A 19,373-nucleotide genomic window follows, 5' to 3' on the forward strand; every position below is an offset into this window, starting at 1 on the left:
TCAGTATGCTCCATATGCATGGTAAAGCTGAGGATTTAAGCTTTTGACTGTATTAAAAAAACACTTTGTATGATAAATAAATTACATTTAACATATAACCAGACCAACTAATCTGGTTTAAGGTGAATGCCATTTTTTAATTTTAATCTTTATTATAAGTATTTTAGTTTCAAGTTGTTCAGTTATATATATATATATATATAAAAGTTTGTTAACTGTAATCAAAATTTAGTTAATAGATAACTTTTTATTCATAAATAAAAATATACTTTAAATATATGAATATTTTAATAATTTTATTATTAATTTAAAATAAAAAATAAATAAAAAATAAATAATAAAATAAATAAAAAATAGAAATAATTCAAATATTTTTAATTTTAAAATTTAGAATTCATACTGTATGAATATATTTTTGTCAATTAAAATTTAGTATACTTTAAAAGATTTTTTTAGGTCGAGATTCAAATCCCTTCTCGTCCATAACCGGCCAAAAAAGAGAATGATTTTTTCTTTTGGATAAGAAAATCATGATCGGACTAATAGACCTAAAGTTATGGAACTTGTGAGTAGTATGTAGAAATGAAATAACCTTACTGTTTTATTATCCTTTATTAAATCAATATAGTATAATTTGATTGATTGTTTTAGATTCTATAATTTTATTTTAAACATATTTTATTCCTAAAAAAATATCTCAAAAATGAAAATAGAAAAAAACATTTAAATCGTATTAAACCTAAATTCTCAACCAATTTAGAACTATATATCAGAAATATTAAGTAATTTTTACATAAGTTATTAAATTCAACTTCTCATATAATAATTATTTTTGATGAAAAAATACATATGGTTTTTAAAATTCTCGATCAACTTACACAAAATGATTTTAGCTTGATAAATAATTTTTAATTTGTGTTTGATATACAATTGCCATCCTGTTAGATTGAAGTTTGAACATAATTGTCATCAATGCGAGATATTTGTGGTCTATAATTTCACCTTTAAAAAAAAAGTGATTTATTCTCTTTATTTTTTTCCATCAATATATATAAAGAGAATTGCATGTAAATTGCGAATTTTTTTTAGTATACAGCACAGTTGAGTTTTATTATCTAAACGTATTTATTTCAATAATATGATTTATTATTTATAATCAAAATTCGACTTTCAGTTTCGGACCGAATTCTGAATTTTTTTTTTCATGGAACTGAAATTATAGACAATTTTAAAAACTAAAAAGGAATAATTAAAATAATCATTATTTTATTGAAATAATAAAAATATAATAATAATCTAATTAATATAAAGTCTATCAAATTTGGAAGATTAAGTTAGAACACCGAATTGTAACGTTTTGTTTTCTTTTAACTACGGACCAAAACCGAAAGCCATTCGGATAAATATTTGAATCAATAAAATCTTATCTGTTCAAGCGTGCTAGTTTAGAAAAAAATAATTAAGTAAATTAAAAATAATTAGAAAAGTTAAAGTGTGGGCCCCAGTAATGAAACGACAGTGGAAGGCTGCGCATGATCCAACCGAAGAACGCTCCTATCTTGGACCGCACATTCCGCGCGGCATACGAAGCTTTTGAATTTAATTTCATGACCCTTTTGCCCTTCGTCTTTTCCCAATATTCCCACTCACTGCTTCACTTCCAATGCTCTTCACACTCCTCATTCTTAATCATTAAATCTCAATCTTTAAGGCAAAATCATTAATTTCCCATTTCAATTCCATTTTTCAAATTCACTTTTCATACCAATCATATTATCGGTTACAATTTCTCAGTCAAACCTTCGTTTTTGTGTGTAATTTTTCTTAACTCCACAATTAAAAACCTCTGCTTCCTTTCAATTTCGAATTGTTCGTCTGCGCAATCTTCTTTTACCGTTTGAAACCCTGTGAGTTCCTCTCTCTCTCTCTCTCTCTCTCTCTCTGTATATATCTTGTGTTTGGACATTTTTTTTTTCTTTTTGTTGAGTTTGTGTCTCCTGGGAAAGTTGATAAAGGACAATTGGAATTGGAAAAGTTGGTTTCACTTTTTCTCCACCTCACTCACGTCAGCAAAACCCTGAATTTCAGGTTTTCTTTCTTTTAGGGTTATGCAATTCAGGCTTTATGGAGCAAGGAAACTGGGCACACGACTGTTTCCTTTCTGTTTTTAGCTTTTCTTTATTCTTTTCTGAGTAATTTATGAGAAAATTGGATGGTTTTAGGATGTGGGTCTGCGATAATTCGTTTTCTTTTGTATGGTTTATGGTGTTGTTATTGTTTACTTGATGGAATTGATTAATAATCGGACCATGTTTGTCGTATGAATCCAAGAAACAGGGTTTTTGTTTGTAACGGGCAAGGTTTGGGTTGAGGATAATGTCGTCTTTTCGTTCACTGCATCAGTTTGGTTGTTGGCTGGATGTATTCTTACTAATTAATTAATAATGCCTGGTCGTATCCGTTGCGTTTTGATATTTTTTGTTTAATTTTTATTTTGAAAAAGTGAACGTTGTTGAAATCAAATAATCGGTGTTTCTCTTAGATGTAACGTGTTTCTGCTACTCCTTAGTGTGATCTTCTCCTTTCTTCTGTTTTATTCTCCTTTTCCCATTGGTGGGTTTGCGGCACTGGTTTGTATAATCTTGTTTTACTTTTTTATTTTTCTGTTTTGCTTTTCTGTAGTAGGCTGTCATCTGCCTTGGTCCTGGAAATCTCCGGAAGCTGAGATTTGATGAGCTTGTGGCAGTGATTGTAGGGAAGGTTTAACGCATGAAGAAACTATTCTTTTTCAAATCTTCTGCGTCTAGCAGTGGAAATAACAATGCAACTCCGCCGAAATCAACAAATAAGCAAAAGGCATGGGATTGTGTTTCCGAGATTGGAATGAACAATCAAGCTTACGGTAAAGCTGATGATTATTTCCAGAGCTCCAAGGGCTTGTTCTCCAAAACTCGAAAAAATGTTTCTGATGATCAGAGTTCTTCTGGTGTTCCAGATCTTAGAAGGAGCAGGTCACTGTCGTCATCTGCTTGCCAGTTCAGAGATCCAACCAGGTCTCCTTCAAGTAGCATTGTTAGTGATCCATATCATCAATTTGAGCGTTCATCTCGGTGAGACTTGATAACCTAACTTTTGAAGCATATTGTTGACTGAACTGAAGCTTATTCCACGTTGTATTGGCTACATTTTGCACATATTTATTTTGGTTGAACTTTCTGTGTGTATATATCAGTTGTCAGGCTCCTAACTATGAGAAACAAAAGCGGGACAAGACAACCCAAGGTTCTTCTGTCCAGAATTCGCACAGATACGAGAGACCTGGGTCTACCAGTTCTTCAAGATCCCATCACGAGTCATCTGGGAACTCATCCACTTGTTCCAGCAACATTTCAAGTAAGGTTGTTGATCGTTACATTGATGGAGAGCAGCATCCGGAGGAAAGTAGGCCCAGGAACAATTCACAAAGAAATAATAGTAGACATGGGAGCTATGGTATGAAGCTTCCTCCAAAAGTTCAGCTTACAGCACCTAATTCACCAACTCAGGGAATCAAAGACAAACCAAGGGTTCATTCATTTAGGGAAGCTAAAGTTCCACGCCATCGGTTCTCATCCCGAGATTGGGCAGAAAATTGTGTTGGACCAGAGTCCCCGAGAAGTCTTGCAAAAAATGTGATCGAGAGACTTTCTCAGTCCTGTGATATCCCCAAGACATGTTCGCAGAATGTTAACACTGATAATCCAATCACAATTGAAGATATATATTCTAGATCTGTTAATGGACACTATGACTCTGATTTTGATGATACTCGGCCTAAAAATAATTTGTTGGATGAGCCCTACAGAATGACAAATGGCTATCATGGCATCGATGGCAATTTTGAGGGTTTAAGCTGTGATGAACCTGAAGAGGATGCGGATGCAGACCTAATAAGAAGATCAAAGGAGGCTGAGGAGAGGGTTATTCTTCTTTCAAAGAAACTGGAACGAGAAAGCTTTTTTCCTGATGGTAGTTATGATGTGTCAGTACTGATTCAGACAATCAGACATCTACTAGAGGAGAAAATAAGTTTGGCTCTGGAAGTTTCAACCCATCTAAGGTCTCAAATTTCTGACAGAGTCTCCGCCAGAGAAGAACTTAGCCGTGTCAAAACAGAACTTGATTATCGGACTCAGAGACTAGAAAAAGAAAAGAATGAGATGCAGTCAGCATTGGAGAAGGAATTGGACAGGAGGTCAAGTGACTGGTCGTTTAAACTTGAGAAATACCAGTTAGAGGAGCAAAGGCTCCGTGAGCGAGTTAGAGAGCTTGCGGAGCAGAATGTGTCACTTCAAAGGGAAGTCTCCTCTTTAAGTGAGAGGGAAATGGAAAGCAAAAGTGTGATGGCATATACTGACCAACAACTCAAGGCATTGACTGATAACACAGAGATAATGAAAAAGGAAATTCTGGGTTTGCAGCAAAATCTATTGGAACTACAAGAAAAATATAAGGTATCAGAAGAAAACAGGGATTGTATCCTAAGAAATTTTGAAGAGAAGGAGAAGGAGTGCAAGGAGTTACACAAGTCTCTGACAAGGTTATTAAGAACTTGCAGTGAGCAAGAGAAGACAATAACTGGATTACAAGATGGGTTTAGCGAGGAGCTTCATAAAACCCAACCCATGGAGAGTGCTGACAAGCACACTGCAAAAATGCGAATGGAGCAAATGAGATTGACTGGAGTGGAACTTGCCTTGAGAAAGGAGTTGGAGTCTTGCAGGTTTGAGGCAGATTCTCTTCGCCATGAGAATATAATGCTCTTGAATCGGTTGAAAGGTGACAGGAAAGAATGTGTTGCTACTACTTATAGACTAGATAAAGAACTATGGGCCCGCATCTACTGCCTTCAGAATCAAGGCCTAACAATGCTAAATGAAAGCACATACTTGTGTTCAAAATTACTGGAATTCGTTAAAGGTAAAGGAAACCATCTTCGCCAAAATGTCCAGCTGGATCAAGAAGTGATTGGAAATGGTTTAGATGGGCAATTTATTGTTGAATCTGAAACTAAAATTCAGGGGCTCAAAAGTGGCACTGAGGGTTTAGCAAGGAGTTTGGAGACGATGTCTTCTTTGTTGAAAGATAAGTCAAATCCATTGACTTCCAAATTTCAATCAGAGTGTATAGAGGCTGGTAAACTAGCCATGATAAATGATCAATTATCTGAGGTAAATTTCTTCAGAAAGTTTTAATGGAATTAAATTGTGAAACCTCTGTTCTACTGTCTGCGTGTTGATTTATTTTAAATCTGTTTTACATAATTTGTTCATTGAAAATTCATGTCGATTATGTTGATACTTGTATAGGATACATTAAGAACTGAACTTAAAACAGAATGTTTGTTGACGAGCTTATTAAGAGAGAAACTGTACTCTAAAGAGCTCCAAGCTGAGCAGATGGAAGCTGAACTTGCTACAGCAGTGAGAGGAAACGACATACTTAGATCTGAGATGCAAAATGCTTTGGATAATCTTTCAAGCTTAACTCACAAGTTGAAGGACCTCGAACTTCAGGTTGGTCTAGCCTAACCCACAAGAGTATTGAAATTTGTTTATTAAACTCATCTAATGAATGTTTATACATGGTGGCATGTCGTTATTGTTGTCTTGTGGGATAACTGGGTAGTTTTTTCAATTCCTATTACTTAAGCCTGTTAACCAATCTCCTGGAAAAATTGTTGAGGCAGATGTTGAAGAAAGATGAGAGTAGAAATTGCCTTCAAAATGATCTGCAACAGTCTAACAGGGAATTGACAATGATGAGAGGAAAATTGCCCAAAGTGACCGAGGAGAGAGATTATATGTGGGAGCAAGTGAAGCAATATAGTGAGCAGAATATGCTGTTGAAAGCAGAGGTCAATGTATTGAAGAAGAAGATAGAGACACTTGAAGAAAACAACCTCGAGAAGGAAGGTCAAATATCCATCTTGCAAGACTCTCTTGCCAAAAGATCCTTTGATGATCTCCTCGGGAGTCCCGAACATAAATTTTTCGGTACAAAATTACTATAATAACTTGTTTTCTCATAGGCCTATTTCATTGTTCATAGTTACCAACATCTGTGAATGAGTTGGTTTTTTTTTTATTGTTGCTCTTTTTCTATAGTTTCTTTCACAGCGTTTTTTCTTTACATATATATGTCAAGTGTAAGATCGGACAGAAAAATTAAAAAATATAAGGTTCCGTTTTCCCCAATTCCTCGGGGAATCATCTTGTTACTGATTGATGCTCACATGAAAATTAGTCTCACATGAAAATCACATATTGAATTAGAAATAAGTCAAGTCAACTTATTTTTTAATAAACCAGAAATTTTGTAATCTTTAGGTAGATTAAGTACTTATCTTACTTAAATATATTTTCTTTTTTTAATTTATTTTATATATTTATTATATATAATCAAAATGTATAAACCATAACTCATTTATTTATAATAGTACAATTTAAGTGTTTATTTCTTTCACAATATTTCTAGTGAAATTAATGTGTCAACCTAATTGAACAAACAAATAAATTAAGAATCTGAATAATTCAATAGTTGATAAACAATAATATAATATTAAAAAAAACAAATTATCATCTCACATAATCGAAAAAAAACAATTTTAGTAAAAAATGAAAAAAATAAATAAATAATTATTTACGGGGTATTATAGATCTAACTTATCTCCAATTTGATTTATATATATCCATATTTTTGAAAAAACTTTTTTTTTTCAAAGCAATTGATTCAAATAGTTCTATCGTGGTATTCTTATTAAACAAAAGACTTAATTATTTGTTTGGTCTTTATTTTTTGACGGAAAATTTCTAAATTAACCCTTATTTAAAAAAAAAATTCATTTGCGTCTTCATTTTTGAAAAGTACTTCAATTATTTTTTTTTTTTAAATTACTAACCACAATAACATCCTTTTTTTTTATCAATTAGTGATAAATCAATATCTTAACTTTAATTTAGCTTTTAGATATGTTTTCTGATTCAAATTAGTCATATTTTTTTTTTAAAAATGAAATAATATTGTTTCTATACAAATTGAAACAATTAACCTATTATATCAGAGTATACAGATAGAAAAATTAAAAAAATTATAAATTGATTTGCAACATGCATTTTAGTATTTTTTTTAAAATAACCTAATGATAATGATAATATTTTTACAAAAATTAAAACACGATTGAAAATGAAGACCAAGTGGATCATTAAGTCTAAGGAAAATTAATATCTTTGAAGCTCTGTCCATAGAGTTTTTCTATCACACGTCATGTAGTTGAAAGTCTATAAAAGAATAGATAAACAACAAATCAAGAAGAATGAATATATTGAAAATCAAAGTGGCAAGCAGACTTTTTGTATTTATTCTTTCAACAGAGGACGCATTCGTAACTATCACCAATTATATAATTAAATAGTTTTTAATTTGGCACACGAGGAAACAAAAAAACGGTGATGGAAACTACGTCGAAAATACTAAATCATGTCCAGATTTCTTCCAGCACCAAGAACACATGCAACACCATTCTCATTGTTAACATTATAATATCAAAAACTTAAATAAACATACACTTTTCTATTTTTCTAACAATATAATTAAACTTGCAATGCACACTATGAATCTAACCTCAGATTGTGGAAAGAAGTAATAGATCCTGTGAAACATGGAGCATGCACAAATGAATAGAACATAATAAGGCACTTGCTTACTTATTACCACAAAGTCCAAAATTCAATATTTGTATATACCATCTTTAAGTCTACATACAAATAATCCCATATTTTTAAATAAGTAATCCTTGTTGATGGTCCAAATAAGAAGAACTATAGAGATGCAGCTTTCCAGAAGTCAATTGGCATCCTTTGCTGAACCCAAAGAAAAAGTGTAAGCATAAGAACATAGTAATAATGGTACTTACAAATCAAATTTATGCAATGCTCACTACTAGAATCCATGCCTGCATATAATAAGTTCATGGCTACAGATACATGTTAGAAAACTACCTTGTCAATTGGCATTTTCTCTCTAACTGAATCAACAAGTGATAAATCAATATCAGATACTACAATGCCTGTAGACAAACGATCTGAAAAAGGAACACAAAGCCAATCATGGAATTCAGCAAACTTTGGTTTAAACAAAAGAAATGTTGGTACTGCAAGAAACTACATCAAGCAAATTTTTGTACTGTAGAGTTTTTTACCTGGTAATCGGCCAACAATTGTCCCCCATGGATCGATGATTAATGTGTCACCATAGCTTTCTCTTTTATCACCATGTTTTCCTGTTTGAGCAGCAGCAATGACCTGATAGTTCATTTATCAAACCACATTTATATAAGAAAATGGAAAGAGAAAAGAATAGTTTAAACATATTTCCTCAAATAACTTGCAAGTTTCTTGTTCTAATCATAACAAATGCATTAAAGCAAAAAGAAAAGCTATGAATATGGAAATTATAACTGGTTTGTGTGAAGAATTTAACTTGTTCAATCCAATGATTATACCTTCAGCACACTTCAGCTGATGGAAGGATAGTATGTTAAATGCAAAAATGAATTCTTACATAACATTGAGTCTCAATTGCACGGGCACGAAGAAGAATCTCCCAGTGTGCAGCACCTGTAACTTTAGTGAATGCTGAAGGTACCAACAGTACCTGCATGTTGTAAAACGAATGAAAATCTTACATTCTAGACAACCAAATTTAATCAAGAAAGTCATATTTCCACTCATTACCTGAGCTTCATGTTGGAAACGTAACAACTGGTACATCTCAGGAAATCTCAGATCATAGCATACACTTAGCCCCAGACGCCCAATAGGACTGTCTACTGCAACAATATCATTGCCTGAAAACACCAGGAAGATGGATTTTCACATGAAAACATCATCCTTCATTGTTCATATCATACTAAGTGTGCTTATCTTCTCTGGCAAACACTCCCCACTCCCAGTTTCACCACAAAAAAGGACTAATTCTGCTCTCCATTTTCAGTAAGAGGAAATGAAGTTGAAGGAAACAAATATCACATACAATTGAAGGAAAAGTGTATAGTTGGAAATATAATCAGAATCACATGACTAATACTAATCATGTTCCTTGTTTTTTCACTTGTTCTTTTTAGGAGGAAGCAGGCACATGAAAATTTACACTCAGGACTAAGCAAAACAAAGGCTCGTTAATCTTCAATACTTAGTAGAGAGAGTAAATATCCAACCTGGTTCTGTAAAACTACTTTCTTTATATACCCTTCCACCAGGAACATCTACATCAAACCTTTAAATAAAATAAAGTAAAAATTAAATATCAATTGTTTATACAGCCACAATAGCACAAACAGAAAGCAGAAAATTTTCTCAATTAGGGAGGACGTACCCACACAAACTATATATATATCTAGGAGTTGATAAACAATCATATACATTATTAATAGTTGCAAGTATTATGAGTCACCGATCTTACAGGTGTATCTTTCTATAAGAGCTTCTAATTTTCCCAGTCTCATCTACTATAACGTGAGTATTACACAAGTGTTGAGGATCAGATCCTTTCTCTTGGAAGCCTCCAAGTGACAACCAAATGCTGGATTCTCTGTAGTGCATTAGAACATGTAAAGTATTCACATTTTCCACAAAAATGAAAAAAAAAAAAAAGAGAGAAGACAAATTGTTCACACCCATGAGGAGTCTTAAAGTGGATTAAGAACTCAGAAAAGCTAAGTAAACTCTACTATGGGTGACCTGGTGCCCTCTGGAAACCATCATGTTGGTTACAAAGGCCAAAGGCCCTACAATCCTCAATCAAAGAGGGTTTGCAAACAATTGGTTGTTTGGATGAATCACAATTGAAGAGTTGAAATATGAAGAAAATGAAGAGATGGGTATAAGTATGACCTGGCCAAAGAGCAATACTGGTTCATAATTGGTCCATCCAATGGTTGAGCAACACTAACACTGTCCCCATCCTTGGTACCCACATAAGAGAAAGCCTCAGGAAAGCAAAGCAATTTGGCTCCAGCTGAAGCTGCTTCCTTTGCACACCAAACCCAATACTCAGTATTCAAAAGAAAAACAGTACAAAGGAGGATATAAAATAGAAGAGAAAAATATGAGAGAAAATAAAGGGAACCCAGAAAAGAAAATATGGAAAAGAAGAAAACTTTGACAAGGCGAGAGCAGGTGGCGAAATTGGCGGCGAGGTCGCTGACGGATGTCATCTGGGCCGCTGCAACTCGGAGTGAGTTAGGAGAAGGCATGGCCATTGTTGTTGACGGAAGTGAAAGTGATGATTTGATAATGGGAGAGGCGAATCCTCCAATAGCACTCGTTTGCACACAATGCATATGCATTACATTATGTTACAACATCATACATCAGCCAATTCATCGGACAAATATCTTTCCATATATACTACTTCGTATGTCTTGGTTCCAGAGAAATTCCTTTTTATTTTATTTTAGAGCACTGATAACAGTAATTAAATTATTTTCTTCTTAAATGTATTTTTTAAGGTTGAAATATTAATTAGAAGTTGAAAAATCAAATATGAGTATTATGAAATGGAGAAAATATTATTTTTTCTCACAGTGGTTTGGCAAAGAATAGCCTTTGTTCATTATTAACTTTTATTGAAAACCTAATTTACTGGTTGTCCTGGTTAAGTTTTCATTTCTCAACTGTATCTCTTATTGCAAAATTCCATTTACACATCTACTTTTTGTGAGATAATATTAAATGATAATCCTATCTGCTTTAATCTTAAAATAAATTTTCAGTTTCTAAATAAACCTTAACTTATTTTATATTTTTAATAAATAATAGTACTTCTTTTATTTCGTATTAAAAAACATCATATTCTTTTATTTTGTTTTAAAAAGCATCATATTGTTTCAATTTTTTTTAAAAAAACCACAAAAATTAAAATTAAAATTTTTATAATATTGAAAATAATTTTTTTTAGAAAAAACAATAATTTAATTATAATATATAAAGATATTATAAAATTATAGTGTTACACAAAAAAATTATCTTCTATAAAAAATTTAAAAACTCATCTTATCTCTAATTCATGTGTGATCTTTATATATTCTCTCGAGACATGTCTCGAACACAAGACTATATATGAATAATCTAATATCGCAAAATGACACTAGATAACATGATAAACACGTCAAACAATAAATCTTGTTATGGTATACTTAAAACCTATGATTATGATACCTTTTATTAAGAAAATGAATTTTTAACTTAAAACTAATTTTACAAAACTAACTTATGGACTAATCAAACATAAATTTCTTACTAATTTAAGCATTTTTAACTTCAACTATCAAATGCAAACATTATTTACATATGGAGAAACCATTTTACTTAGAAAAATTGATCCATAAATTTCAAATATGGTAACATCTCATTAATGTTAAAAATAGGATCAAAAATATCATTTGAAGACTTACTTGCTTATATAAAATTAAATTTGACTCATTGTATAAGTAGTAAATAGCTGAATGTCTCCAAAAATACTGACACATAACTATTATTATACTTAGAGATGGAGAAATTAACAAGTACATGACTCTCATATTGTGAGACACTTGGAAGGTAATTGATAGAATTTGTACAGAGACAACAAGACAAAAAGAGAAGGATAACTTGATCTTACTTTTTTTCTACATCAATTATTCATGTATGATATATCAAGTTGTTATTCCTAAAATAGTGTACCTAAATTCATATGTATTTTTTTTGTACGTGAGCTCATGGATCTCTAAAAAAGAAATATTTAATTATTATCAAATTATTCATAAATATTTAATCTCACACACAATATATAAATAATATATATTAAGTCTTAAGAATTATAATAACATTGTGAACTAAGAAACTCAGAAAATTAGTTGGCCATAATCTACCATGTAGGTTTTATTAGAAAACTTTATAAAATGAACTATAAAAATCTAATTTATCCATATCTATACACTTTTAATTATGTGATTTGTTTGTTTGTTTTTTAAAATTTTTTCTCTTTTAATCATGTGATTTTCTGTATTAAGATGGTATGACAATATTTCAGTAAAAAATAAAGTGTTTATTAGTCACAGCTAATGAAATCCAAAAGGAAAACATACAAGCTCAATATAATAAAAAAAAAATTATTGCAAAACAATACAAAAAAGATATCATCTAAAACTCTAAAAAAAAAAATACACGTGTTACGATTTAAACTCACAAATACAAATTAGAGTTTGCAACATTTTTCCGAAATCATAAAGTTTATACTTGTAATTTGCAATGCTAACTTCTTTTAAACTAAAAACTTGTTGGAATATAATTTAGAGTAAACAAATCCTATAATTAAAAACACGACTAAAAAAATATAATTTGTGCCATACTCATCAATACCCGTAAAATTTATCTGTGGCTTAATAATACGAGCTTGACCCAAATTTAATTATCATTAATCATGATTTTGACCCATCTATTAAACGGTGTAATATTTTGTAATTGTTATGTATTTTAAATAAAAGATTAACAAAATATATAATTTTTATTAAACGTTATATAATAATTTTATGTAAAAATAATGAATTTTATTTATTTTATCAAAATTTTTTAGAATTGAACAACATTAAAAATAATTAAACAATTCTTATTTTAATATATTTCTAAAAATACATATCACCTCAATTTTAAATTATATAAACCAAACATTAAATAGTTTTATATTGACATAAATTTTTTAGATATCATATATATATATATATATATATATATATATATCAAAAGGAAACTTTCAATATAAACGATCACTTTCTTCTTTTCAAAAAAATAAGATCCTCTAAAATCATATTACATAATGTAACATGTGGAAAAATTACATCCCTACAAATTTATCCAGTCATAAGCATATATAATTTCTGACAAAAACTAGAAGTAGCTGTTTTTCCAATGAACCAGTGAGTAAAACATAGAACTTGAATAGAAGGCAATTGAAGAACTTTTACATTTGATTATAAGGAGAGGAAAAAATATAAACGTCAATCAAACACTATATACTTGGATTTTACAGCATAGCTTTTCCAAACCAAAACATTTCTAGTGTTATTGATGTGTATGAGTCATTGTTCTGATTCTGTACTAGTTACTCTAACAGCTTTATTATCTGGTTCCTTTGTTTCTTGCTATTTTTTCTTTATAATCTCTCATACATAACGAAAACAATGCTTTCTATTTCTTAGATGGTGGAATGCAACATATATAATATAGTAATAAGATTGCATAAAATTGAACAGAATTTATTTATGTTCTGTAATACCCATTTACATTACATCCATTGAGCTTGAACTTAAGAAGCAATGGCCCCTTTGCTGCCATGTCAACATTAGCTAAACCATCATATGCATCTTCTCTCCAACCTTTTCTACATGAACCATCACTCCCTAGCTCAGGCATGGAGATATTTCCATAAGGCACTGTTTGCTGATATTCTTCAATCACTGTTTCTGGATAATAAAACTTGTTCATCCTATGGATCTCCTCTAAAGTAGTGTGCCGTGCCACTGCTAAAATATCCACCATGGAGCGTTTCTTGCATCTCCCTTTATGCCTTCTGCATTTATCTTTTACTTTCTTCGATGGTGGTGGCATTAGTGGACTTATTTTGTGAGCATGAGTTGAACTTGGGAGATTACATGTGTATGCTGTCTGAGATAAATTGGCAGAAATGTTGCAGTTTTGCTGATTTCCCTCTTTCACTTTGTAGTCACAGTCATTTTTTGTAGTTTGTGGGTGGTAATCATATTCAGCTTTGCAGGAATCAGCTTCTTTTTCATCATTATCATCACTCGATGAATGCATCAAGTTAGGACTATCTTTGAGTGGTTCGGTAAGTGAAGTTTGGCTTCCAAATGGTGGCAACACCTCCTTCTCCTTGAGACCATGTTTAAGACACAATTGCAAGAACTTCTCATGAAATGGCCAGTTTTGAAAGAAATTTCTGTGACGAGAAGCAAGAACATACTGTCTGCAACATAATTTATAATCTATCATCACTGAAGAAAATAATTACTTCTAGTCTATTTCCTCTTGTGTTTCTCAACAACTAAATCAAATTAGCCTTAAACAAACCTTTCAAAATCTAAACACAGTTTTCATTAAATTCGCAAAGGGAAATGCAAAAGTCAAAAGCAAAAAGAAAATGAATATTGATGAACAGAGAATAATCATAAGCTTAAGTTGTGTACTTGTGCTGGAAATATTATAAATAACCTACAACACACATGTGCTTCACACCTTACAACATAATGCAAGAGATCAAAATAGAACATGCAATAATGAATATATCAAAGGAAGAAAAGAGATTAAAACCTTATTCGTTATTTGAAATGCATAGGAATGTTTATGGAAACTATTTCAAGCACATTAGTACCTTAATGAGAAGGGTTTAACACCATCTCCAAAACCCGTTTGTCGTAGCAGAGATTGCGGAGCCGCAGGTAGGTTTCGGTTTTGGTTTTGCTGCTGAGACATCATTCAGTACAAATATTGCAACTTTGCAAGTGGATCCCAAACTAATCTCTCTAAATTAATATTCAACCAAAAATCACGAAACCCCAGTTCGTGTCTATGAAAAAAGCTCCATAAAATGACCACGTGAAGTACCTACGACACACAGAAACAAAAATTAGAGACTCAACCACAAAATCTGCATGTGGGTATGCAAAAGATGCTCAATTTATGGGCAAAATAAAAAACAAAACGAAAGGGACGAAAGGTGAAACTCTTGAATGAGTTTGTGAACGAAACACAGAGTCCGCTAAACCTTGAAGCTTCAGAGGAAAAGAGAAAGGGAGAAATGGGTAAGGTAGGGTTTGAAGAAAATGAGTATGGCGAGACGAGAATCACGATTACAGTGTTCGAAAAGAAAAGAGAGAGAAAGTAAGCGAAGCGTGAGGAACTGAACTGTCTGGGAGGAAAGAAGATTGTAATGTGGAATGGTCTCTTGGTAGTGCTGTGTTGATTTTTTCACTTGGGTTGGTTTTATTTTTGTTGACTTCATCTAACTATTGCTTAACGACTAATAGTGTAATTAAGAGAGGGTTATTTTCGTTAATTTCAATTGGGTTTGCCTCACTCGCACACTCAAGAGTTTTGGTGGCAGTCTCCTTAAAAACCCCAAAACAGGGCATCTATTTAAAATTGAAAATATGGAGATTTACAGAAAATTAATTGGGTCAAATATAAGAGGAATCTATGTAGATTTTACAATCTGTCTGTAGCTGTTTAAATATAACTAAGGGCAAAAGAAATTTTTTCTTAGTTTGCAAATAGCAAGAAGTGGTAAAGAGTATCAGTGTTGAAACCAACTTCTGCAAGAGAAAGTACAACCAACAAGAATCTCAGATTTACCTCTTTAAGAGAAGGAAGAAAGAGATACCCATGTGCTAGATCCTACCGTATCTATGGTGATTTTATTTACGGGTGAATTTAATAAAGTAGAATATAGCATATTTTGGAATTTCCAATGCTTTACTATTTCAAATATTCTATCATAGAAGAGATAGAACTTCAGGCCAAATGTAGCAAACTTGGTTCAGTTTTAGCAAGATCTGCATCCTCTCTAGTTTGTACATGGTTGTAATTAATTAAGTCCCATTTCTGCAATAAATTAAAGTAGATTGAAGGGTAAAATGGAAAAAGTCTTGAAACAGAAATATATATATCATCAACTTCATAATTACCTCAAAGCTTAAGCAACGTATGTTTCTCTTTTTTGTTAAAACGGCATTATTGTCTTCGTACATGATTTGTGTCACTTGATTCATATGTTCGATGTTAATGTTGTCTGTTTTTAGTTCATTAACAGATGTAGAATATGTCGAAAGCTTTGCAGATTTAAATATTGAGCACTGAGAACGGCAGTTCAGGCTTCATGAGCTTCACATGGCAAATTTCTTGTTTTTAGATTTTGCAATATATGCATGTGTGGAGTATGATCATATATTTGCATGCATGTGTTGAAATGTGATTTCAAAGTTATTGCAAAATGTTTCGTAGGTAATAATGCTGAGAGATCTTTCGTTCAAATTGTGATATCACATTGCATGAGATTGTGATCATAGCATTTGGAGTACAAAACCATAAAGAATACCTGAGAAATTTTCTTTTAATTAGTCACAAGAAAAAGAAAACAGTACACGAGGTCGTTTTATGGTGTTTCAGTGAACCAGATACATCATAAAAAAACTAAAAACCAGATAAAAATAAAGAAATAAATAATGCAGAAACTAAATACATATTATTATTATTATTATTTCAGTAGGATCTGTAGCTAGCTAATGAAATACATGCATGCATGTTAACCAATACTCCAAATCGTTGAACTCAGTACAGAGACAACTGGTTTGAAACATTCTTATTTTGTTTGGATCCTTTCTGTCTCATTATCAGTTCAACATTGTCTTGTTCAAATCAATCCATATATATACCAGAAACATAGCAGAAAGCAGATATTCAACACTTTCAACTAAATTAAAGTAGAAATACGTACTCGTGATCATAATAGTCTTTGTTAGCTATTTACATTTTCTTTTTGTCTTAACTATTCATTTTTTCAGGGAAAATTAAGGTGCTCTGACTAATCCAGAGTTCATAGTTTGCGCAAAAGTTGATTTCGTATGATTAACCTAACACAAAAGTTACAGTTTGGTTGATTTATCAGAGTGGTCCAAGCTTGAGAATTTGATGGCAAAATCACTTCAAATATCAAAATTTTGTATAGAATTGAATCACATTAGTTGTTTATGGTAGTGTAAAGTGTAAGTCTAAATCGTACATTGGATAGAAATGAGAAACTAGAGCAGTGTACAAAAACGAAAAACTCATTAACCCTTTGCCTTAAGGTTTTAGATAAAGAGTGATGTCGATTTCTTATATAATTGTCTCGGATGTTATTGATCTTCCTGACAAAGAGTATTCAAGTAAGTGAGTTCCGTTAAGACGAACTAACTCAAATAAAACTGTCTCTTACGAATGTTTTATTCTTTTATATTCAAAATAAACACAAACCATTTCTTTTATGTTCTAGGCTTTTCCACTCTTTGAATCCTTTGAAAGTAAAAAAAGAAAATTATACGAAGAAAATGAATCAAGACTTATCTCGAACGTTGACCCTTATAAGGAAACTCAGAAATTCGTTTCTCGAATATATTCTTTGGATTCCTGTGCATATATATCTAACACGAATTTCTTAATAAAACAAGACAGTTTATTTAAGTTGTTTTATTTAAGGTATGAAAAAAAGAATAAAAAAAAAGCATAAGAAATAATTAACTAAGATTGGTGGGTTAAACAAATAACCTGTTAAATGATACTCAATTTTTGCATACTTTTGATGAATACATAACCTGAAATTAAATAAAATAAGTAATTTTTTAAACTCGTTGTCCTAGTTTTGATTATTTAAAATTTTACACAAAGTTTAAAAATATTAAAAATATAATATTCTTATCAAAAAATAAATTAGAGTGTTAAAATAATATGTTTGTCTTATGAAAAATATGACCCAAAGTAATAAGTAAAATTCACAACACAATTAGTATTTGTCAATTATATAAAAGTAAAATTCACACTTTAAAAATAGTAAAAGTGTCAGACAATTTGGTAGCCAATTTAAGAGTCCAAGTAAATGGGTTGACCAAAAAAATTACAAAATAGACTAAATCAACATGAAAGAATTTGTGGTACAGATTAAATTGGAAAAGTTTTTTTTTCCAATACTTAAATTTTAATATATATATATACACACATATAATTTAAATTAATTTAATTTTATTATACTTTCTAAGTTGATCAAAATATAAGAATTAGAAAAAAAATTGTAATTCTTTTAAAAATTTAACTAAACTAGTTCTATACAAATTTTAAAGTTAAATACGTTTTTTTATTTTGAAATTATTTTTAAAAATTATATTTCGTCTTTAAAAATAATCTATACATTTATTTCGACGTGAAAAACATCCTCGTCAACAAACGATATATAAACGTATTTTTTAATGTGTCGAGTTTCATGATGAATTATAATAAAACTTTTATATATAATTTGTTAAGAAAGATGCTTGATATAGCTTTCGTAAAATATTTTAAAATCATCTGAAAATGAAAAATATATTTAACTTTAAGTTAATTTTTATTTGAGAGTAGAAGAAGCCAATTAATTCATTTATGTCCATGAAGAAATTCTTATCCAATCCAAACAATTTGCATTCCTAACGGGTTGTCTAATTAATTAATGTTTATAACATAGTTTTAATTATATTTAATGCATTATATATTATTTAATACTTAATGATAATAATGCCATGTTCATAAATTGCTACATTAAATATACTTACTCCCTAAATACCTTTTACAAGAGAAATTGGAACTTTGTTTGAGTTTCCTGTGCATAAAACTCAATCTAAAATATTTCTTATAAAAAAATCAAACTAAAATATCTGAAGAATTACTGTTTTTTTTCCAGAAAAAATACTTTAGATTATAAATTATTTTTTAAGTTCAGTAAATAGAATTCACAAATTTTCTTAATGTAATAAGTCAGTTAGTTGAATTTATAAAAATATTTTTTAACACATTTTTTTAAAACTAATATAAGAAATATTTAATAAAAATACATAAGTCAAGCCCATGAAATTAATAAAATATTCATATATTTTGAAATAGATAACGTCAAAAATAATATTGATGTGTGGTGAATAAGAAAAACAATTTATAAAAAATGGTAAAATTAATATAATTTTGTTTCACTTAATTTTAATATTTTAACTATCTTTTTTATTTATTTACTTTTATCAACAATTTAAACTTTTTTATTTTGGTTAAAATAGACCACTCGACTATATCTAATTCGATCTATTTCAGGTTAATTATAAACCTTTTCTATTTTAAAAGAAATAAAAAAATTAATTAAAATTTAAATAAAGTTTTGGTATTAATAGTATATCTTAAAAATATATAAATTGAGTGAATTGATAAATCAATTTATTCAAATTCAATCTAAATAAGCCATATTCTTCATGGATCATTCTCAAAATTAGACCCTATGGATTTTTTTTTATTTTTATTTTGATGTTAACAGTTTCTCTCGCAAGAGGGGTAAGCCAAGCCTCATAAAACTTCTCTTTTTTATTCACCTGTCAGTAATAATGGAGCAGACAAGTATCAGATCACTTCTCTTTTTTTTGTCTCAATCAAAATTACCAAACGAACAAATACATCAGCCTCATAAAACTACATATAAAAAGGTTACTGTGAAATTTAATTAAATTTATCTTTATA

General features: G+C 30.5%; 3 protein-coding genes across 5 annotated transcripts; 1 reads left to right on the plus strand and 2 right to left on the minus strand.

The window, feature by feature from the left end:
• Positions 1-1,712: 1,712 nt before the first annotated feature.
• On the plus strand, positions 1,713-6,251 carry LOC124835041 (uncharacterized). 3 transcript variants are annotated; one of them, XM_088095691.1, is made up of 6 exons: positions 1,713-1,907; positions 2,683-2,902; positions 2,996-3,110; positions 3,233-5,210; positions 5,349-5,555; positions 5,729-6,251. In XM_088095691.1, exons 2-6 carry the CDS (start codon positions 2,770-2,772, stop codon positions 6,050-6,052), a joined length of 2,757 nt encoding a protein of 918 aa, XP_087951817.1. In that variant the 5' UTR covers positions 1,713-1,907; positions 2,683-2,769; the 3' UTR covers positions 6,053-6,251. The 3 variants fall into 3 exon arrangements, with proteins under 3 accessions (XP_087951817.1, XP_047165859.2, XP_087951816.1); XM_047309903.2 differs by having other exon boundaries at positions 2,683-3,110; XM_088095690.1 differs by lacking the exon at positions 1,713-1,907 and adding an exon at positions 1,989-2,088 and having other exon boundaries at positions 2,683-3,110.
• A 1,468-nt stretch (positions 6,252-7,719) lies between these two features.
• LOC124835033 (Nitrilase/cyanide hydratase and apolipoprotein N-acyltransferase family protein) lies at positions 7,720-10,417 on the minus strand. Its single transcript, XM_047309887.2, has 9 exons — positions 10,199-10,417; positions 9,933-10,069; positions 9,502-9,630; positions 9,257-9,315; positions 8,775-8,887; positions 8,602-8,694; positions 8,240-8,342; positions 8,040-8,122; positions 7,720-7,901 (listed from the first exon to the last, which is right to left on the minus strand). The coding sequence occupies exons 1-9, from the start codon at positions 10,385-10,387 to the stop codon at positions 7,860-7,862; spliced, it is 948 nt and encodes a 315-aa protein (XP_047165843.1). The 5' UTR covers positions 10,388-10,417; the 3' UTR covers positions 7,720-7,859.
• Positions 10,418-13,317: 2,900 nt separating this feature from the next.
• On the minus strand, positions 13,318-15,076 carry LOC124835034 (uncharacterized). Its single transcript, XM_047309889.2, has 3 exons — positions 14,860-15,076; positions 14,467-14,699; positions 13,318-14,061 (listed from the first exon to the last, which is right to left on the minus strand). The coding sequence occupies exons 2-3, from the start codon at positions 14,568-14,570 to the stop codon at positions 13,338-13,340; spliced, it is 828 nt and encodes a 275-aa protein (XP_047165845.2). The 5' UTR covers positions 14,571-14,699; positions 14,860-15,076; the 3' UTR covers positions 13,318-13,337.
• Positions 15,077-19,373: the final 4,297 nt, after the last annotated feature.

The sequence above is a fragment of the Vigna umbellata genome, chromosome 8, assembly GCF_029865625.1.
Source record: "Vigna umbellata cultivar VRB3 chromosome 8, Vumbellata_1.0, whole genome shotgun sequence".
Lineage (NCBI taxonomy): Eukaryota > Viridiplantae > Streptophyta > Magnoliopsida > Fabales > Fabaceae > Vigna > Vigna umbellata.

Excerpts from the sequence above, each read along its gene's own strand:
- LOC124835034 (XM_047309889.2), bottom strand. The coding sequence starts at position 14,570 with ATGATGTCTCAGCAGCAAAACCAAAACCGAAACCTACCTGCGGCTCCG. Across the intron at positions 14,062-14,466 it reads GTTAAACCCTTCTCATTAAG|ACAGTATGTTCTTGCTTCTC; the intron begins GTACTAATGTGC and ends ATTATGTTGCAG.
- LOC124835041 (XM_047309903.2), top strand. The coding sequence starts at position 2,770 with ATGAAGAAACTATTCTTTTTCAAATCTTCTGCGTCTAGCAGTGGAAAT. Across the intron at positions 5,211-5,348 it reads TAAATGATCAATTATCTGAG|GATACATTAAGAACTGAACT; the intron begins GTAAATTTCTTC and ends ATACTTGTATAG. Across the intron at positions 5,556-5,728 it reads TGAAGGACCTCGAACTTCAG|ATGTTGAAGAAAGATGAGAG; the intron begins GTTGGTCTAGCC and ends TTGTTGAGGCAG.
- LOC124835033 (XM_047309887.2), bottom strand. The coding sequence starts at position 10,387 with ATGCATATGCATTGTGTGCAAACGAGTGCTATTGGAGGATTCGCCTCT. Across the intron at positions 8,123-8,239 it reads AATTGTTGGCCGATTACCAG|ATCGTTTGTCTACAGGCATT; the intron begins GTAAAAAACTCT and ends TTCCTTTTTCAG. Across the intron at positions 7,902-8,039 it reads AGAAAATGCCAATTGACAAG|CAAAGGATGCCAATTGACTT; the intron begins GTAGTTTTCTAA and ends CTTTGGGTTCAG.